The sequence below is a fragment of the Ixodes scapularis genome, unplaced genomic scaffold (genome assembly GCF_016920785.2).
Source record: "Ixodes scapularis isolate PalLabHiFi unplaced genomic scaffold, ASM1692078v2 PGA_scaffold0__279_contigs__length_252992795, whole genome shotgun sequence".
In the NCBI taxonomy this organism is placed as follows: Eukaryota; Metazoa; Arthropoda; class Arachnida; order Ixodida; family Ixodidae; genus Ixodes; species Ixodes scapularis.
The window spans coordinates 219,946,874-219,961,930 of NW_024609835.1; the positions used below are offsets into that span (position 1 = coordinate 219,946,874).

At 44.2% G+C, this 15,057-nt stretch overlaps 1 protein-coding gene across 1 annotated transcript in view; it reads right to left on the reverse strand.

Moving 5' to 3' along the window:
* Positions 1 to 251: 251 nt before the first annotated feature.
* LOC8027566 overlaps positions 252 to 15,057 on the reverse strand; it is a 28,868-nt gene continuing 14,062 nt past the window's right edge. The window contains exon 3 of the mRNA XM_040217145.1: positions 252 to 568. Within this exon, the coding sequence (XP_040073079.1) occupies positions 252 to 568 (317 nt within the window). The remainder of the gene's footprint in view (positions 569 to 15,057) is intronic.

Consider the following 15,057-nt stretch of genomic DNA (forward strand, 5'->3'; position numbering starts at 1 on the left):
AAGACCCGGATCAGCCGCGAGGCAGTCATTTCATAACAACTTTAATTAATTTCCGCTCTTGTGCTCAATACGTCGTCCAATAGACTAATGGAGATGAATCCTTAGCGTGAACTAAATGTTTTTGACGCGAAATACAAAATAAGGTTAACAATACGCGCGTAATGACCTCAAATAAAATAAAACGGAATGAATATAACTCATAACAAACAAAGTAAAAATCAAAAGAAGATGTGGATTCTGGTGGCGTGTGGCTACTTACGGGGAGAGAAACTCAACCGCCTCGTGATCACGTAATTGCTGGACGGGATTTCGAGCACGCACTCCAACATGTCCGCCACGGACGGCAACGTGTTCTGGGCCATCTTGGCGTGAAGCACAACGTCGAAAAGGCTCCGAGAGGACATCGAGGCGAACGTCCGCACAACCACGGGCTTTCGTTGGCCCGCCCGTATTAAGTACAACTTGAGTTCAGGCCGTGGAAACAGCCCTCGGCCCGTGCACATGACGCTGATTGCGCGGCTGCTTTCTTGGGGGAAGCTGTAGTTGAAGGCGAATGACTCGGCCGGCACTGAAAAAAGAGTGGAAACAAACGAATTAGAAACGTGCGTGTAAGAAGGAGAATAGGTTGAAGAAAAAGTTTAGGAAAAAGTGGAATTTCTGCTATACAGGTGCCGGGTTTAAGTGAAATAATTAAATTTATCGCTGTTAGCCGGTCGCACGTCCTCCACAGAACGCTGGAGGAGAGCGCTCTGTGTTGTACGTTTCTTTTACTTTAAGCGCTCTGTGTTGTACGTTTCTTTTACTTGTCCGTTGTTTTTAGTGATTTTACCCTCACAAACATGGATCACCAACTAGCCCAAGTGCATGCGCTTCCGCACATCCTCCCTTCGGTGGACATTGACCAGCTTCTGCTGTGTGACATACTTGTCATCTGCCACGAACAGTGGTTTTGACGGCGTGAAATGAATCCGTCGAGCGTTCGCTGTCAGCACATACTTAAGAGCAAGGCACACGGCGATGGTCGCCATTCAATACTTTCTATAAAATGTGTAAATATTGTCGCAAATAAGTGGCTAGAAGAAAGGTAATATCTAAAACAACGCTTCACGAGGTTATCTTGTGCCTGCAAATGGAATATTTGTAGATCTGTGCATGCTGTAATGGCGAGGAAAGCGTGAACAATTAATGTTTCAGCCACGGCTTTTTTCAATATAAATATCGAAATGTTGCATTGTAGTGAAAATTTTGGGCAAACACGCGAAATAATATCTAAGGAGTATACTAGAAACGTTCCGGAAGAGTAGATAAAAAAGTAAACCTCTCATCTACACCGGAGGGGTTTGAACCCCGTGCTTCAAAGTGGCAGCCGTGTGTATGCCGACTCGAAAAGGCATGCGGCAATAGGAGCGGATGAATTTGACTCTACACTCTGAATCTGCCTGCTGTTTGTGCAACTTAGCCCACCGACCGACAGGCATCTAGTGGGCATTGCGCACGCGCAATGCCCGCCAGATATGAGCACCGCGCCTGCGCAGAAACCAGATTTGCGTGAGGTGAATGGCGAGCTCATGCGCCACGCCCACCACAGCGCCCCCGCAGGGGAGGTTCTGTTGTTATCGAGGCCGCGAATTGATGTATGTTTTATCATATTTATCTGTATAAATCTGTTTACTCTATCTAAGAGTGGGCGAGTGGTTGACCATCCAGACTGAAGTTACTCTTTGCCATTAGCTCCTGCATTTTTCTGGTTTCCCTTCATTTGTACAAGGCAACTTCAACGTACAAAAAGTACGTCAGATGTTTGGACGCTTGTGTGGCTAATCACTTATCTGTTAATTTCTGGTGCCCGGACCCGTATGCCGAAAAACAAGATCGTAGAATGAGATATATAGTATTCTTTGTTATTGCTTCTTCCCTTTTGATACTTGTACAGTAAAAGGAATGTAGTGTCGTCTAAAAAATTTCCAGCAAAGAGACGATAATACATAACGAGCTGAGGAGCCTCTAGTCTCCTCAAACTTCAGCCCAATTGATGCGGAATATGTGAACAAAAATTACAATTACACCATAGAGTCAGCGAACCTGTGATTTAGTCATCGTGCAACGAACAGCGGAGTTAAAGCGAAAAACATATCTGCCCATGAACGACAAATGAAATATTAGCGGTGATAAAATCTAAAGAATATATATATGAACTATTGAAGCACATACACTTTAAATTTTTTTTTAAAGAAGGTTCATATACTACGACAAAAAAAAAAGAGCTGTACCCGTGTTACAATCTCAAATTGTAGAAACAATATGCTAAAAAAGGTGTGGTCAAATATATATTTTATAGTTCAGCCTGCAACGCAAAGCCCAGTGGTGTCTGACGCGGCAGCAAACGATTGCTATAATTGTAGAGAAGAAGTTTGAGGTCCAGGGATTGAAGCTTACTGTCGGTTGGTAGTTCATATGTAAATTTCAAACCCTTGGCCGGTTTACAAAAATTAGACTTAATGGTGTTGACTGTCACTGACTGAAGTTGAGCAGGTTTTTTATGCAGGAGTTCGAGGTAACCATCCACGTATCTAAAGTCACGTTCAATTCGTGGACCTCTAAATTCTTTTTGGAGAGAACTATACGTGTTGGACTTACTCACCACGGTCTAAGAATCGACTTCTTCAGTTTGACTCAACCCATTCAAAAATCATAAAACGAGGAATTGTGCAGAGCTGTCTAAAAGCCGCCTTGCAAAAGTCCTGCAAACCTGCAGCCAAGACGAGCTTTGATTCACAAGTTCTAAGACTACAAGAGTCAGGGTATCCGAATTCCTTGTTGTTTGAGGTTACAGAGAGCTTGGCAACTCCCAATGAAAGAAGAACAAGAAGTGCTGAGGAATGAACACGGCCAGCAGTGGTTCCTTACATCCACAAAATATCACATACCTTGAAGCGGTTAGCGTTAAGATTTGGAATACAAGTGGTACTCTCAGCCCCGGATAAACTTAAGAGGCTTTGTCCAAATATGAATAGACCTCATCAATCTCTTAGTCTATGAACTGTCCATCATAAACATTAATACGTGAATTGCGACGTGATTGTGGTCTGCGACATTTCGTGCTCCTGTGGGACATATAGGTCGGACAAGTAGGTCGCTGTTTTAATGTGCGATTACGAGAGCATGCCTTCCCTATTGAAAATTCCATCAAGGTACGTAATTTGGGACACTGACTGCCAGTCAGCAGCCTTGGTGGAACGTGATGAACCACCAGACGTCATCTGATGGTCCATCAGATGACGTCTGACTGCCACTGCCAAGGGAATTTCATCAATTAGAACAGCATTTATATAAGAGTAAAGCTATACGCACTCATAAATATCGCCAAATGCCTCGATAAAACAAAATGTTCGAGAAGAAAAAAAGCTGGTAAACCGCGCATCGAACCCGCGACCACTTGCATACAAATCGTGCACCTTAACCCCTATGCTATGCCACCGCTTTGGAAACTCGATTTGACCATTCTTGCTATACGAGATGTTTCGGCTGCAAATGCAGTTAAGCCTTCAGCATGTTATGCAAAGCACTCGTACATCATGATGTACGAGTGCACTCGCCGTACTTCAGTTCTACTCACCTGCCATGTAGAGTACTTTCGCGTCGTAGAACGATCCCTCTGTTCGCGCGTCTCCGGCCCAATAGACCTGGTACACCTTGTCGTCTTCAACTACACCGCTAAAGTCCCTTACATCGTCGGAACTCAGGACAGGCTGGGTCTTGTCGAGTAGAAATTCTACTAAAACATAAGACATTGTAGAGCCCGGGCAGAATCGACAGGTCGGAGCAAGCGGGCAAACAAAACGAGTCGAGAGCGATCGTTCATGAAAGCTCGGCGAAGCCTCTATGGGCGAAGCGAAGTCAGCGAAGTGGCGTGTTCGGCGGGCTTCTGATCAGATTGTCGGTCGGCTGCGTGCCATATCTCTAACATCTGCGGTTTTATGGGCTCATGTCCCGAAATCGTTTTCTTGTGCATAGATTTTTTTTTTTTTGTAATCATAGATTTGACGAAATAGTGGTATCCGAACGAACCCCGAAGGAAAAATCCATCAATGTAACCCTCTTTGGCAGTCAATGTTTTCTAGTGGACCGCTGACTGTGCCTGACTGTACGTCAAGCATGTCTGACTGTCCAACAAGTTACTCTGACCGACAGTCAAACTCCAGTCAGACCCCGCTTGTCGGCTTTCTGATGGTTTCCTGGTGGCAGTCGGCCGCCGCGAAATGCCGTAAAGATTTCTTGGTGGCGATTCTGATTGTACATCGACTGTCTCTGACTACGTCAAAAAGCTTTGACGTGCAGACAGACGTACGGTCAAAGGACGTAAAGTTCGTTCGGATACCACTATTTCGTCAAATCTATGAACACGAAAAATAATCTATGCACGAGAAAACGATTTCGGGACGTGAGCCCATAAAACCGCTGATGTTAGATATATGACACGCAACCGACCGACAACCTTGATCAGAAGCCCGCCGAAACGCCGAACGGCCGAACCGGGCCGAAGTTCTTCGCCGAGCTTCCGTGAACGATCGCTCTCGACTCGTTTTGTTTGCCCGCTTGCTCTAACCTGTCGATCCTGCCCGGGCTCTACAATGTCTTACGTTTTAGTAGAACTTCTACTCGACAAGACCCAGCCTGTTTGAGTTCCGACGATGTAAGGCACTTTAGAGCGGTGTAGTTGAAGACGACAAGGTGTACTACTGGGCCGGAGACGCTCCAACGAAAGGAGGATTCTACGACGCGAAACTACTCTGCATGGCAGGTGAGTAGAACTGAAGTACGGCGATTGATTTACGATTGCTTGGTTTAACTGCATATACAGCAGAAGCACTTTTTAGAGCGATGCACTCATTGTCGGAACCTCTCGAAATGCTCTTGACTCGGTCCGAGAGGTTTAGGCAACAAAGTTCATATCTTTCTATCTGGTGTGCACGGTAAAAACGTTCCGTAAAAAAACGTTCCGTAAAAAAACGTTGAGCTTCTCATTAAAAGCTATGGAGGAGCATCCGTAATCTGAAATGCGATTGACTTGTCCGTAAATCTAAAGTTACGATTCTTTAAACAACTAAAATTGTTTGCGACAAGCTGAAAATTGTTTTATTTGGTTTAGACTAATAGACAACGGTTCTCACATTTTAAAGGATCATTTATTGCACTGTCAAACAACTAATGATAAACGTTCCGAAATGAGGTGGCGCTAGTTACCGCTGAATTGAAGAGCACGAGGTGAGATTTTTGTCTAGTATAGGGATGCCGCGAACTTTTTTCGAATCGAAGTTTCGATGATCGAATCAAGCGGTTCGAAAGGTTCGAAAGATTTCGATTTTTCGAATTGTCTATATCGTAAAATTCGACGGAGGTCAAATTTTCGAACTTGTTAAGCTAAGAAGTTCGACGCTTTTCGAACCGTCGAACTTATTACGCTAAAAATTCGATCTTTTTCGAACTTTCGAATTTATTGCGCTGCAAGGTTCGATGCTTGTCGAACTTTCGAACTTGACTGACCAAAAAATCGATGAATTTCGAACTTTCGAACTTATTTATCAAGAGAATTCAAAAAGTTTCGAACTTTTTGAACGAAAGACCGGCGAACGGTTTCGTTTGATTTCAAGTAGTGGGGTACATTCGTAATTTTGTTTTCTCGAACGTTGACACGCGGTGCTGCGTTCCTTACGAAAGACAATGTCGTTTATTTCAATGTTCTGGCATGCTTAGGTTTAAAGAAATTAATCCCCGAAGGGGCGAGGAAGGACGACGGGTTTTTGACGATTATCGTTTGTGCCAGATTTGAAGCACGCTGCAGCCGGAGCTATTCATGGTAGATAAGTTATACTTTTTTAAGAATGATCTATGTATAGCCTAGGTAAGTGCCGCCTTAAGATGTGATTATTGTTATTCAACGTGAGTTTCGAAGAAATGTCCAAACATGTATCTGCATGCCATTATGACCTAAACTTGTTATTTATTTTCGTCTAAGTTGTTTGAGGTATCGCATTTAAATTAACACCACAGACACTACATATCATTGCCATCTTCAGAATACAAAATAATATATTTATTATTTTTTTTCACGTTAAGGAATAAATTAACTCATGGGAGAAGATTTCTAGTAGTTTTCAAGTTCAGCACGTCATTAAAAGAAAACTTTTTTTTTTTTTTCGCTTCACGTTCCTGGGACGTGTTTCTTTTAGCCTGTACACATTTTGGTAAAAGAAACTTGTTTCGAAGTTCTGAACCTCTGAATATGCAATAATAGAACACTTCCGACGAATACTTGACAGTTTTTTTTTTCTCCTGCTTTTTATTCCCGCATTTATTCTTTTTTTTTGTTTTTTTTTTTTTGTTACTATCGGCACAGGTGTTTAGGTCGAAAAGACAGCTTTGAACTTCCGAACCACTAAGCATGTGACGAGCAGTGCCTTCTGACAACGAGTTTCTAACAATGACCATCTACGCAACCTTTTATGCAGTGAAGAGCGACATTAGCTATACATATGCATAAATAATTTCAGATTAAAATAAGCTCGACCACGCCCTCTTTCCCCGTATTGTTTTCTTTAACAGTCCGAAAAACCTGCACGGGAGAGAAGAAGGCTAAAGCCCCCCCCCCCCCCCCCCCGCTACCCTCTTTCCCCCCGTTTTTCCTCTTCCGACGCCACTTTTATGGTAGAACGCTCTTCGACCTCGAGTTGTGTCGGTTTTTGTGCTTTTTGCGAGGCGATTCCTCCGTCCCAGAAAATAAACCTCCCTGACAATTATAAACTTCACCGGATCGGATTACTACCAGCGTGCAAGGGGTGGCGAGCTAGTTTGCCAGGTCGCTTCACGGTTTTTCTGAGCCTCAACCTCCTGCTCGCCCCTGGCCGTTTCGAACTGGAAGTCTCGTAAAACAGTGCGTTCGTGCAATCACTACTGCGTGATGCAGGTTAAACCCCCCCCCCCCCGCCCCCCCCCCCCCCCCCGGGGCTGGCGGTCACAATTCTGCACTGGCAAATATTCCAGCACATCCGGGACACTCGTCGTCTCATTTAATTGCCTGACCATCGCAGAATCTAGATATCACACCCTAACTTTTCTAAACTTGATTTTGTGAAAACCAGTGAGTCGTGAAAACGTTATTTGAAACTGAAACTGTGGAAAAACTTGAAAATCGGACATCGAACTTTGAAAACTTGGATTAAAAAAAAATTCAAAATCTTCGTAATTTTTTTTTTTTTTTGAATTTAGCGTTAAAAGAATCGAAACCTTCGAACTTTTCGAACTTTATGCAAAAAGATATTCGAAATCTTCGAATTGTTCGAACTTCATGTCTATAAAAATTCGAAGCGTTCGAAGTTTTCGATTTTTTTACAAAGAATTTCGAAATCTTCGAATTTATCGAACCTGAAGTAAAAAAATATTCGAAATTTTCGAATTCGAAATTTTAGAACCGTGAAAGCTTCGAACTTTTCGAATTCGAAACTCCGCTGTGGACAAAAGTTGCAAATTTTTCGAAATCGAACCTCGGTCGGTACGAAAATATCAAAATTTTTCGAAATCGAACCTCAGTTCGCTTCGCAAATATCGAAACCTTTCGAAATCGAACCTAGGGTGGTTCGCGAAATCCCTAGTCTAGTATAATCACACTGCCGATATCTCTTCATCTACCCAACTCCGCTCGCTCGTTTTGCTGCCGTCACCGTTACTACCGTTACTGCCGCGCTTGTTTTGTCGAGGGGTAGAGGTGCTTGGTGGTTTCTGTGCGAGCTTTCCCTTTTGTGATCAAAACGGTGAGTTTGTTCTGCTCTTTCTATTAACATTGATTGGGGACTGTCATATATACGTTCGTATTTTTGACACTTGTTTCCTCGAAAGAAACGAAACCACGGATTCGCGTCGCTTGAAACTTTCGGGTTCAATGACGGTCGCCGCTATCTCAGTTCGTGTTTCACGTTCTTCTCAGAGTTGAAAGCTGAAGTCGGGTGCTCGTTTGAACCTTGTGTCATGTCGCGATCTCGCTGGGACGCGCGGTTCGTCGTTTGCAGCGATTGGGAGGCTATTCGCCTTTGCTGGCTGGCAAGAGTTGCAGTAAAGCACGTGACAACGCATCGTCTGAGTGCGTGAGTGCGCTTTGCGAGTTTCGCATCGTTGTTCGCGCGCCCTGTAGCCTTCTCATTTCGCCGAGGGGTCCCTATCGTTTCGTCGAAATTTGTTTCGCGGCAGTACGTTTCGTGGACAACTTTTTATGGACACGTTTCGTCGACACGAACGTTTAATCGACACTGGTTACACGAATTTCATGCTGCAGGGACGTTTCGCCACTCGTGTATCACTGAAGTGCTCGTAAGCCCACACCCCCGCCTGCGTTCACACAACTTCGCGGCGACAGTCTGCGGCTGCTCGTTACAAAAATGTTAACCCACCTAACCGACCCGTACAGGTCGCTTCGCGGCGACAGTCTCACGCAGGTTACCCCCCCCCCCCCCAAATCAATGGGGGGGGGGGGGGTGTCGATGAAACGATCTTTTGAGGAAACGTCGTTCGATGAACTGATTCCCATTGGTGTATCACCACTGCGTATTTCACGTTCACTGGTTGTTTAGCAGTCATAATGCAGCCAATGAATTTCTCATTTCACAGAATGCACTTGTGTCACCGTACGCTGATTCCCCCCAACCAGATGGTCCAAGACCATAGTATTGATATTCATTTTAGAGCGCAGCTCTTAGGGGCCCGTTTCCGGCTTGAGCGGCGTCGGCGTCGCCGTCGGCGTAACCGCGCGGTGCATCATGGGAAATGTCCCATAATGCACCGCGCGAGCCCCCCACCGGGGTCACGTGACCTCGTGGGGGGCACGTGACCCCCCCGAGGTCACGTGACCGCGCGGTGCATCATGGGAAATGTCCCATAATGCACCGCGCGAGCCCCCCACCGGGGTCACGTGACCTCGTGGGGGGCACGTGACCCCCCGAGGTCACGTGCCCCCCGAAGTCACGTGACTCCCCTGAGGTCACGTGACCCCCGAGGTCACGTGACCCCCGCCGATGTCGCGTGACCCCCCGATAACGTCATCGTCACTGATGACGTCACCGGCATTCACATCGTTATCGTCATCATCACTGATGACGTCATCATTACTGATGACGTCACCGGCATCCACATCGTCATCGTCGTCATCACTGACAACGTCACCGGCATCCACATCGTCATCGTCATCATCACTGATGACGTCACCGGCATCCGCAACGTCATCGTCATCATCACTGATGATGTTACCGACATCGTCATCATCATCATCACTGATGACGTCATCAGTGACGTCACTGATGTCGTCACCGGCATCCGCATCGTCATCATCACTGATGACGTCATCAGCGACGTGACTGATGACGTCACCGACATTCGCATCGTCATCGTCATCATCACTGGTGAAGTCATCAGTGACGTCACTAACGACGTCTTCGGTACCCGCATCGTCATCGTCACTGATGACGTCATCAGTGACGTCAGTGATGACATCATCGGCGTTGGGGGTCACGTGACCCCCCCTGGTTAATTTAACCCCCCCCCAGTGCCCTTCCCTCCTCCTCCTCAAGAGCTGCGCTCTAATTCGGCGTTACAGGGAATTGTAAGCGGCTTCCACTTTTTTTATGCTCATAATATTCTGTGTATATTAAAGCAATATACCTCCGCTCAATACCTGCATGGCGCTAATCAGGAGGGCACGTAATACCACTGTTCCACGGACTGCAAAATTGTATGCATTAATCTTGGCTCCTCAGTCAGACTGTTTGTAAGGAACATAGCCACCGTTCCTGCAGTTTCAAATTGTCTGAGATGCAAGCTCATATTTTTTTCAGGAGGCGTCTTCAACGACAATTGCTTCCTTGTCACTGAGCATCGGCCAATGTTTAAAAAGCCTATGCCATCCTTGAAGGCGGTATGCGTCTTGTTTGGAGCTTTTTACGTGTTGAATTTACCTATTCAAAGGAAGCCTTGGCCACTCTCGAGTTTATGCAAATGTGAGAAAATCTCGAAATGCATCAAGTCCACAGGATGTGTCATAGAATGACATAATCTATATTACCCTATCATTTATCGTGCCGTAGCGCCCTTTTTCACAACTCGCACGAACATTTGAGCTGTACTAATTTTACAAAGAATTACGCTGCTGCATATTTATAATGAATTGACAACGTGGGAACACTGGTTGTCATTAGGCTGTAACTTTCAAGGCAGAAAAGCATGGTCCTCTTGTATAGACCAGCACGCGGCACTGACGTCATGCTGATGCGGTGGCGCTGTCGGCAGCACTGCGCAGACGCTTCACTTTACGCAAATTTGGTTTTTACGCACGCACAGTGCTCACACCTGGTGTGGGCAAACGCGGGCTTGCTTATAAACAGGGTGTTGGTCTATATAATGTGTGCTTGTTCAGCAGTCATTCAGGTTTAACATGTTCCAACATCACCATAGTCTGACTTGATAGTAGAAAATAAATGGCTTCACCTTCACCAGGCTGAGGATGCATGAAGCAGGCATGGCATTAATGTTGGATGATGCAATCTATCCTCCTAGACCAATCTTTCAAATCAACCTGGAGAAGGGGTTGAAGAGAATGGGAGCAGTGAAGCGAACGACGGCCCAGCGCAAGATTTTAACGATGCTGAAGGGCTTCAAATGAAGTCTCCACAGAAATCCCTTGAACCTGTATGTTTTTTTATGGTAAGTGCAAATTTGCACTTACCATAATTTGCACTTGCACTTACCATTTGTACCTCTTAGGTACATCTAGCATGTACCTAAGAGGAAGACAACTCTAATGTGGCTGATGCCAATCTTTTGAGAAGAGTGACAAAGGGCTTTGTGAGTATTCAGAACTTTCAAATATCAAAGCAAATGATGTCATATTTTGTTTATACTTTCATTGGATAGGACGGTTCGGCAGTTGTACGAATTTTCAATTTGAGAATGCTCCAGGACATACCATCGTAAAAAAGCAACTGAAACGACTCACAAAAGCCCCCAGAGAAGTCTGGAAACTGTATGCAAATAAAACTTATTTCATCTCGTTTATTTAAACCGGGAAGTCATCCTGTAATTGTAACCAAAGATGGTTGATCTGTAAAATGTTGGAGTCCCCAGAGCCAATACAGGATATGCTGCGGTACGCTGCGGTGAACCGGTGATGCATGCACGCAGTGCGAGTGCTACAGTTTCAAGGCAGATGTGGCCGACATGATATGGTATTCATATCCCGTGTTATTAGGAGTCTACGTCTATTTAATTACAGCAACCGGCATCCTGCCACTTTACAAATTATCTCCTTGCAACGTTTTTGCCCCTTGCTCTCGCACAAAATAATTATTCGTTTGATATTTAAAAATATTAATATGAGAGGGGGTGCAACGATTTTATGGTTAAGAGAATTTGCATCTCGTCATTTTTACTTTTATCACGTCCCGGAGGATACAGAAAACATCTCCTTCATTAAGAATGTTGCGATTCCGCTGCATAACCGCAAAACAAAAGCCAAGCTTTTTCCCCCACCTGCAGCCGCAAGTGGCAGCCGAAGGAACTACGGCTAGAAGATTACGTGCCCCCGCTCGGCTCTAAGCTGCAGCATAACGCCCGCTAATGTCAGCAGAGAGACGGAGAGGAAGCGTCCTCCGAGATAGCACACGGGAACCTACACGGCACTCCGAATGACGTCACTAGGAGTGCGACCAGGTGTGACCCTGAAGACTAGGAGTGAGTTGAGGGGTGCCCGAAATGCTAATAGCTATCTTTTTTTTTACGCAACAACTAGGACGCGCAGGCGAAATCGGTTTCCTGTTCTTTACTTCAGAAGTGTCAGAGAGCAACCTCCACAAATTTTTGACCGAAGTCCGGAAATCGTTGCACCCCCCTTTAAATAGTAACTTTTAAGCTTTGAATTAAGTGAAGCCTCATGGTTCTTTCTTTTTGTTTTATAGAGGTTTTTCAAAGCACAAGTCGGCCGGTCTGCCAGCCACCTGCAGCTATGCTTGCACTGCATGATTACTTAGCATGTCCAGTGCCAACTGCTATTTAAGCTGCTCTAACCTGATTAAATTGACAGTCTGGCAATCTTGTGTCTTGTTTTTCAGAAAATACAGTGTGCACCTCAAGACGTCGAGCAATGTTTGACGATTTAACCATTTGAACCAGTTAAATTACGGAGTCAACTTCGCTTTTTTTTTATTTTATGGTAAGTCACGAGTCTGAGTTCTTACAGATTGAGCATGTCCCTGAGGGGGAGGCAACGCTGATGTAGCTGATGTCACTTTTTCGACAACTGTTGTAGCAATATCAGCCACATCTAACATGTTGCCCCTAAGCCCCAGTTTGAACATGTATCAAGCCTTTTTCTAATGCATAATTTAGCAGATTATGAGTTAACTTCAAAATGGAACTGCATGGTTCATTCTTGTTTTGTAGAGGTTTTTCAGGGCGCAAGTTGGCTGATCTCTTGTAGCCTCCTGCAGCCATGCTTGCACTACAGGGTTACTTTGCATGTCCAGTGCCAACTGCGATTTAAGCTACTCTTACTTGCTTTAACTGGCATTCTGACAGTCTTGTGTATGTCTTGTTTTTCAGAAGATACGGTTAGCATCTCGAAACTTGAGCAACGTTTTATGATTTAACTATTTGAACTAGTCGAGTTACGGAGTCAACTTCGCTGGTGTATTTTCATGGTAAGTAAAAAGTGAGTTATTACAGATCGAGCACGACTCTGAGAGGGAGGCAACGCTGATCCAGCTGGTGTCACTTCTGACAAGTTTTGTAGTAGTGTCCGTCGCATGTAATATTGTTTTGACCCCAACTGGTGTTACTATACACTATAGCTAGATTCAAACCTAATATGCTAAATTCATTTGAATCTAGTATAGCTAAATTCAAACATACTAGGTCACCTGCTGCTGGCTTTCTGTAGCCGATGAACTTGCCTTGTTTGAATCGCAGGTAGTATTAAGTAGTGACACGTTGCAAGCAACATATTGATGTAACAATTGTTTTCTTGGTAATACTAACTGTCACACGCTACGTTTGTGGGAGGTTCTGTATCACGTTATTTTTACTGAATAAAAAAGTAGCACTGTTCTTTTGTAGTTAATTTTCTAATCTTTCTAATTACAGTTACATTGAGGAGCATGATCTGATGCATACCTTATATCTAGATTGTCATGGATAGACAATGACCAAAAAGATTATGCATTTCGGATTATGGATGACAAGTGCCAATGACAAAGCGCAGCTGGCAGTGCAGAGAAAACACTGACAACAGATAAACAAGGAGAATATTTTTTTTCAACTCCCTCCAAAAGTTGTGCTTACAGTGAGGAGCAGTGGTGGAGAAAGGTAACCTCAGAGGCAATGGCTTTGTGTATTGTTGAGGTTTTAACCAGGAACAAATCCTTTGTGCATGCAAGCCCTTCCACCGAGTGTGCCAGTTGAAAGCTTGTTCAGCGATGGAAATGGATGCGCTTGCCTTCAGTAAAGTAAAACTTTTGGATGAAAATTTAGAAAAGCAACTGCTGCTTTAGTATAAGATGTAATAACACTGATACAGGCACTTTGTGCAAAAACCTGAGCATAGCCGGTTCCTAGTTTTCCTTGTTTATTTGTTTAATAAAAGAAGTTAAGTAAAATAATGGAATTACCTCTTAGGAGTAACTTTTATAGGTTACTTTTTTCTTAACTAGCTTAATTAGGTAGTCTTTTTATATAAAGTATCTTTGCCAAGGCGACAAATATTGTAAGGGTCCTCTATTTGCATAATTTTTTTCGCTTAGTTTATGTCGATGCTTACAAGGTCTTGCTCCAAGATTTGAAATCTGTTTTCTTATATATTCTAACACATTATAAGGTAACCTTTAAGTAAATGGAACTGCATGGTTCTTAAGTCTTGTTTGTAGGAATTTCTTGGAGCACAAGTCAGCTGATTTCTGGCAGTCTCCCGTGGCCATTGTACTGCAGGATAATTTTGGATAGTTATAGCCAGCTATGATTTAAGCAACTCTCATTTGTATAGATTGTCATTCGTGTTTGTCTTCTTTTTTTTTCAGGAACTACATTTGGAATTGTACAACGTGGAGCAGTTTTTGACGATTAGTCACTTTGAAAAAGTCATTTTGTGGAGTTGGCTGCACATGTTTTTTGCTGGCAAGTCAATAGTTCAGTTTTTGAGATCTAGCATGGTCTGAGAGAAAAGCGAACTTGATGTGACTGACAGCCCCCTTCTGAAAACTGTTTGGACAATATTGATCACATCTAACCAGGGTTTTTCCCACGGTGGGTGGCAGTGGTTTCGCTGCCCACTAGTTCTGCTAGCCGCCCAATTCATTGAAAAATGTCTTCTGGCCTTCATTTCTTGGCACAGATATCGTTGTGCTCGGCGGACTTCTGTGCTCGGCGGGCTTCTGTGCCAAGACATGCAGGTACAGGTCCCCACAACCCAAATTATTACGACTTGGTCGAGGTGCACGCAGAAAAAAGATGCGGCTGCTGCCTGTGTCCCCCTCCCCTCCACAGTCATAGTCGGATGTCTATTTGTCCACAATGTATGGAGAAAAATCTGCGTCTAACATTTATTCTATCCTAACTTGTACAGCTTCACTAGATCTAAGGCCACAGTTATTAAGGAGGCCTTCCACAAGATTGGCTTTTTCCTCGTCTGTGCAGATCCGATATGGTCTCTATAAATTAATTTTATGCGATTGGCTTCACATATTTATTTCTTGTAGATATAAAATAACGGGTGTAATGAAAGTTTCATGGTACCTTTTTTTTAATGGGTTGCTTGTCTCGGCTTGAACTATTTTCACTTTAAATTCGACAGCATTTGTGGGCAAACCTTTTTGTCACTTTTCACCAGTCGGTTCGTCTGTGTTATGGTTTGTGTGACCGATTTGACCCTAGCACAGGCAACGGCAGAGGAACATGATGACAGCTTGGTTTGTATGAGCGCTCACGCAGAGAGAAAGCTTTTTAAAATTGTGCATTTGACCCTATGCTTTT